The 6997-nt window shown below is 41.9% G+C and overlaps 1 protein-coding gene across 1 annotated transcript; it reads left to right on the top strand.

The window, feature by feature from the left end:
- Nucleotides 1-3452: 3452 nt before the first annotated feature.
- Nucleotides 3453-4070, top strand: tmem275a (transmembrane protein 275a; the record flags this gene model as incomplete). Its single annotated transcript, XM_079530424.1, has 1 exon — nucleotides 3453-4070. One exon carries the CDS (start codon nucleotides 3453-3455, stop codon nucleotides 4068-4070), a length of 618 nt encoding a protein of 205 aa, XP_079386550.1.
- Nucleotides 4071-6997: the final 2927 nt, after the last annotated feature.

Below are 6997 nucleotides of genomic sequence, written 5' to 3'. Positions count from 1 at the left end.
AATGTGTTGCAAGAGCATGTATTTACAATTATTTTTGGTCTTTCTCGTGTACGTAATGATGACTAAAATGAATACACACGTGCACACAAGCAATAACATCTAGGCACATTGCAAATTGCACCCCTCCCACACACACACAAACACACACACACACACGCACATGCACACGCACACGTACATGCACACACACACAGTGAAAAACAATGCATTGATATTCAGGACAGCACAAACAGAATGGCTGCTGCATGGCAAACAGCGTGGGGGAGAATGTACTGCTGATCTCAATGTGATGGTGGTGTCATGCTGAATAATGTGTGTGTCCCTGGTCTCAGAGGCAGGGGGTTTGAACATTGTGTTCAATGTAATTATAACTTTTAAAGCTGTGGTTTGAGTTTTCTCAAACTCTTCAAAGAGCCCTGGGTGTAAAACTATAAATAATAGCTGATCTACAAGCTCACAATGTGCCACATTGTGATACGTTGTGTGCTTGTAGATTTGCTATCTTGGAGACATTTTGAAATACGGTATAGAATGACATGCCCAAAATAGGGACGCAGTCAAACATGGTTAACACTACATACTATTACTACCACTAGGGGGTGCTAGAGCACCTGCCCTTTTCCCTCTGGACAGAAATGTGCCCTTTTGAAAGAAAAAAAAATGTTTTTTTGTACAGTGTACACTGTACAGTATGTGGACCATGGTGACATTGATCAATAATCTTGATAAAAAAAAGCTTAATATATTATTTAGGCCCCAAAATCTATAAATCTCACACTATTAAGGCAACCGGCCGGTTCCACGCGTTGCACAAGGTGCCCTTTTTTTCACTTGAGCACCTGCCCCTCTAAATGTCTGTGCACGCCACTGATTACTACAATAATATACGAGATTAAACAAAAAGCAGCAGTAGTGAGAGAGACACCATGCATGGACATGAATGGGAACAGTTTAACAGTAATGGTACAGTAAATATAACAGCAATAAGTAGTGAAATGAAGTGAGGATGTTCATTGTCAAGAGACAATAGTCAATAGTTAACATGCATGTCTTAAATAGTAAATTGGGCCTTGGGTCAAGCTTTGGTTGTTAGTTAGAAGCCTGATGGACTGATGGCTTTGTGGTGTGCTGTGTCCCTCATCCTCACCACACCAGCTCATCATAAAGGGCATGAGAGGATAGTGGTTCTCTGGGGTAGCATTCAGCTTTCTCATCATTCCCTTTCAGCCACCACTTCCAGACTGTCCAAAGATTGTTAATTGTATTGGCATCCCAGCTCCCCCAGCATGCCACAGCACATAAGAGAACACTGGCTACTACAGACTTGTAGAACATCTGCAGCAGACTATATTGCACATAGTTTGAAGGGCCAAAAGGTTGAAGCATATTATGGCTTCTTTTTAGGTTAATTCCCATCAGGGGTTGCCACAGGGAATCATCTGTTTCAGTCGATATTTTTTCTACGATGAAACGAAAAGGAAAGAAAAGGAGATAACCTTTATTCTGAGGTACACACATGTCAGATTAAAGACTGTTTCTTGTATGAGTCTGTCAAAGGTGTACAGTTTACTATCAGACTATATCAGCTCAAGACTTCAAGTAGCCTACAAACCCATGGCTCTTGAAACTATAAATTAAGTTGATAACCTCTATCTATTGGTTTGCCAGAAGCAACCTGTCCCATGCAGACTCAGTGCCACTACCAGACTTCATTCATTCATTGCAGCTGCCTTTTGGTTTTCTTTAAATGATGTATTAAGGCGCACGCCTCACACAATTGTAGCCTAATTTCCAAATGAAGCAAATTGCGCATTTATGGAAGGATGGCACCCATAGTGGATTCCTATTCATGTTTATAAGATATGGCCATGTCATGATGCCATGTCATTCATAAATCAGAGGTGACAAACCACAAGGGCATATGGGTCAGGGGACCCATGTGTGCGGAATGGATTGACTATGTCTATGTGAGCTATCTTTTGGAAATAAAATAAGCTATTGCCTGGGCAAAAACATATTGGGAGTGTAATTGGTGTAATGCAGAGTGCATACGATAAGCAACAAGTAGGCTAAATCCGTGTGGCTGTGAGGTTTGCGTCACTCGTTTCAGCACCAGGAGCTGTCCACTCGATGCAATAACTCTCACCTCCATTATCCACCTTCTATCAACCCTCCCTCCCCCCAGGTTCCACACGCGATTTACAAAGGACGGAGCGGGGACTCGGGGAGATATAGGAGACACGGACACTGGTGCACAGTTTTGAATGGAAGGAAGGTGCAGGATGATTCAATTGAATACTTTTGAATGACTGCAAGAAAAATAATTGAACCAATTAAGCTAGAGTAGCCTAGACAGTATAGTTTAACCTTAGTCGTGGTATGCTTCTGAATGGAACTGTCGCGTCTGAACGGCGTCGCGTCGTATTAGCTGTCGTATATACACAGTGTTGCGTTTATAGGCATAATTCGAAGCCATCGCACCTAAAGTGAGTTTTTCCCCCGAAATGTCTGGGTCGCATGGCCTTTCTGTGGCAGCCAACAGTCATATTCATAGCCCGTTGTCATAGCCTGTTAATTGCTGTCTTGGCTTGATTAACGACTGTCATGACTTTGTGCCGTTTGAGATATAACCCCGCAAACCATGACGAAGATTCCTCGTTTCATAAATCCATGTTGCTGAAACAACCGAATAAAGTGCTCGGAACATCAGCCTAAGGGTAAGATTATTATTTTTTTGTTCTGGAGCAGATATGTGAAATAATAGGAAAATAACATTTAATTTGGGATTTATTGAACGGGATTTAAACAAATCCACAATCAATACTAATGCATTGGCTACATATTGTGTTCTTTAAAAGTATGAAATAAAGAAAACCCTATAGATGTTGTCATCAGCATTTGCTTGATTTAGACCTTTTTCCTGTTCATCTGGACTGATTTTGAGGGGGCGTTCTTTTGATGGATGAAAGGGTAGATGAATGGTTTGGTTGGTACTAAAATCACTATAGGCTAATATCTGAGGCTATACTGCTCTCTACTGCTGGCCATACTAATAGTCTACACCTTCATTTATTTTTTATGCAGAAATTCACTTAAATTTAAAATATAGATGCTATTTGGTGTAAGCATGCAGAATCACTGGAGGATGTCTTTGAGGAAAATGTATGCTCTGTGATAATTATACCTCGATGTCTGGTGAATGGCAGTGTCTTTTGTATAGCCCAAGGGGATTACAATGAGTAGCCATGTCAAACAACAATGGGCATGTCATTTTTTATCAGCAATGATGCATCTTCTTTTTCAGGTGCCGGCAATTTTTCATTGTGAATTTAGTCGTGGGTTGCCATGGAGAACCGTCATTGCTGAAGACCATAAAAAGAGAAACTGCTGAAGAGAGAGAGAAAGAGAGAGAGAGAGAGAGAGAGAGAGAGACATAGCCTTGCGGTGAAGACATGGTCCTCACCGAAAGGAGCTCCAGCATTTCTGTGCCTAAAAAGGAGTCAAAGAAGAAGAAAAGTAAGAAGTATCGCCCTCACAGCCTGCCCTCCCCAGCACTCTGCTGTGCCTGTGGACTGTGCATTATGCTGGCTGGAATCAACATCACCCTGGTGGGGGCATTTGCCTTCAGCACCCTGGTGCCTTCTGCCAATCCTCCCATCATCATTGGGCCTATTCTACTTCTAGTGGCCTTTTCCTTTTTTGGAGCCTGCTGCGTGTGCAGTCGCCTGCCCCCTGCCCAGGGTTTGCGTGGGTCTAAGGTCGGTGGCAGGGGCACGGGCATGGTTGGACGCAGCGGGTTTGCTGGAGGAACAGCGTTCGAAATAGAAACCAGTGAACACACATTGCAGGACACAACCGCAGTGCAGCTCAGCCCCACACCCTCCCCTGGCTCATCCAGGGCATCCAGCCCTGAGCGGGATGGTCATGACACTGCCCCACCTGGGCTCTGCAAGCCTTTTGCCACAGAGTCCAATGGTCCTTCTATTTGTGCCATTGCTTCCTACTCAGCCTCCACAACTACAGGAGGTGCAGTGAAGCTTAACTTACCACGTGAAGAAGTAGCCACCTAGTGCAGACCAAACTGACATAACCCTATAGGGACCTTAATTCTGCCAAGACATGACTGCTAGCTATATGTAAATATGTTTGGCTGGGTGGTTTAGTTATTGTGTCCAACTCGGACACAATAACTAAACATTTTAATGTGCAAATGTAGCCACACCCTTGTCTCTGGTCCCACTTTGAAGTGGCCGGCCTCTGAAGGTGATCTGTACAGGGGACAGGTGATGATTATGTATGCGATCTGCTTAGGCTCACCACATTCGCATGCTGTTCTGCAAGGCCCCACTTCTTCATAGTTGACTTGAAGCGGTTCAGCAAAGTCCATTACCGGCGTGGTAGATCTTCTCCTTTGATGCCATCTCCGGGTCACTGATGTAGCGGTGGATATGTGACTCCCACTCCTGCTTCCAGGATGCCACCAGCCAGAGACAGAACGGAGCATCTCTTGTGCTGCCTTGTTGTATGGATGGCATGACTTGAGTCTGTTTGGAGGCGCTGCTGTCATTGTATAGTGTCATGCAGGATATGCCAGTGCCATATAGTATCTGGGTTTTCCTTGCCAGGTTGATGGTATAGCAGCCTCTCGCTGGAGGCCGGCTATGGGGCAATTCCCACAAGGACAGGCAGGTGGGATACAGGGGTGGGCTTCAGGCAGCCGGTTATAATCCGGAGAGTGTTGACAGTTGTTGACATGTGGGCTCCTACAGTACATCATGTTGTAGGTTGTGGCACACTATTCGGCTGCAGAGAAGACGAGGACTTGTGTGGAAATTCTTAGTGTCTTGGCCGAAGCTTGTACCAGCGAGACGGCACTCTTTCAAATCTGCTCACGTTGTCATTTGGGTGTACTGTATGTAATGTTTTTAATAGACACACGGGATGGTTCAGGGGAGGGGGGGAGTTGTTTTATTTTTAAACACTATGCCTTGTGATCATAACCCCCTTGTTTAACAGTAGGTGCTGTGTATCATTTAAGGATATGATAGTGCTTGAGTTGAGACCATGCATGGTCTGTTCTTACATTAACTTTTTTTAAAAAAGGTTTATTGTGTACATAGCCTACCGTAGTACAGGCACCTGGCAGAATAACTACGGTGGATTTTGTAAATTCATTACACCCAACAATAATGCAAAGATTACAGTATATGTCTCTAATTTAGTCTTCATTTTGTATTTCAATCATGACACTTGAATCATTGGGTTTTAATGTAATTTCGTGAGTAATGTTCTGTAATGATGTAGCTTTGTGTTTATTGGATGCCGTTGATAAGTGGAAAAGTGTTGCAAGCAACTATGATATTTGTTTTGGTACAGTACGACTTAACAGAGGCTGGGCATGTGGTACTAAAGTGACCATCTGAAATATACAGTACTCACCATTCTCACAAAACAGCGACATTGGTGCATGGTTTGTATCTTAATGGTCTTAACTCTTATGTTTATGTACTGTATTTGAGAGACATAAAACACTGTCTTTTAACACTTGCTTTTCAAATTTGATATACCATGACAATTCATTTGTTCACCCATATTCTAAAAGATGTTGACTTGTGTGTGTTGAAGCACCTATACATACAGTACAAATGTGTAAAGCTGTTTCACTGCTAGCCAAGATACAGTATTGTGTGGGGACTCTGACTCACATTATGTACAGTACGCTATGTATATGTTCCCCATCACTGTGATTGTCTCCTCAAAATGTATTGGCCAAGAAAATACACCCTATCCTAATTTCCTATTTTAAATCAATGCTGCATTTGACTAAGATCTCAGGATCAAACTAATGAGGGCTATATGTGTATAATGGCACTGTCTGCAGAATGCATTTATTTGGTTTAGAATTTCCATATTGTTAGGCATGCTCTAGCTGTGGTGTTTAAATGCATATCCATTACAATTATTATTGGCTGCATGGAAGTCAAATTGCTGAGCGCCTATTTAGAGTGGATTATTGGCCAATTGCTTTGAGCATATTCTCTTAATCTCTTTCATTACTTAAGATGTCAAAACCGTGTGAAAATGAAAATCATTGCATATTTTACTGTGTTTGTTTTGACAGAGAACAGTTGTGGTAACATCATGATGTTTCTGGTGATCTGGTAATATTATTGTACATAACACTTCTTAGAGACTCTGAAACTGGAGGAGATTTAATATTTTTGTGAAAATTCTACTTTGTTTATTTGAAGAGATATTGTGTCATATGTGAATATTTAAAATATTCATTAAAAAAATGTTACGGTAGAACAGAGTTGCTCATTGTGTATACACATGACATGACAGTGTGCTCTTATACATGACACATTATATATCATTAAGTGGAGTAAAATGTGTTGGGGTTTTGGGTCTAGTTGAATTCTTGCATTAAATTAAGTGCTTCGGGCATGATAAACCTCAAAGACATTTTTCATCACAAGAGGGTGATTCTTTATACAGTGTTTGTTTAAAACACGCTCAGCAAGACGTGAAGATTACATGTTTTCTTTTCTCACATTAAACAGAGAAGGGGTTAGCCTATGCCAGCATTGCCAGCCACAGTTGACCGTATGCTCATGTTGACTCTTGGTTGAAGTGATGCAAGCATGAATGTATTAATCGCAAGGGCAGGCAACCTTATAGCATGGGGGCCAACATTGGCACAGGGGAGGGTGATCACTGGCATGTGACGTGTGAGAGATCTTTCCCCATCACATGATACAAATTACACCCTGCACATAATTCTACATTAATTCAAACTCCTATCTCTGACTGGGGAGGAAGTCTGGGAGATAGGCGGGTTATGTCTAATGATCATTACAATGTCCTGATGTGAAAGAAAATAAAAGGTTGTTATTTATGTATATATGGACAAAATCAGTTTGAAATATTTAAGTTTTATGTGGTGTCATAATTAAACATAATGTTGATATGGCACACTGACTATCAAGAATAGTCA

The sequence above is a fragment of the Electrona antarctica genome (assembly GCF_951216825.1).
Source record: "Electrona antarctica genome assembly, chromosome: 19".
Classification (NCBI taxonomy): Eukaryota; Metazoa; Chordata; class Actinopteri; order Myctophiformes; family Myctophidae; genus Electrona; species Electrona antarctica.
Note: the sequence above shows the minus strand (reverse complement) of the source record. Positions and strands in the feature narration are given on the sequence as shown.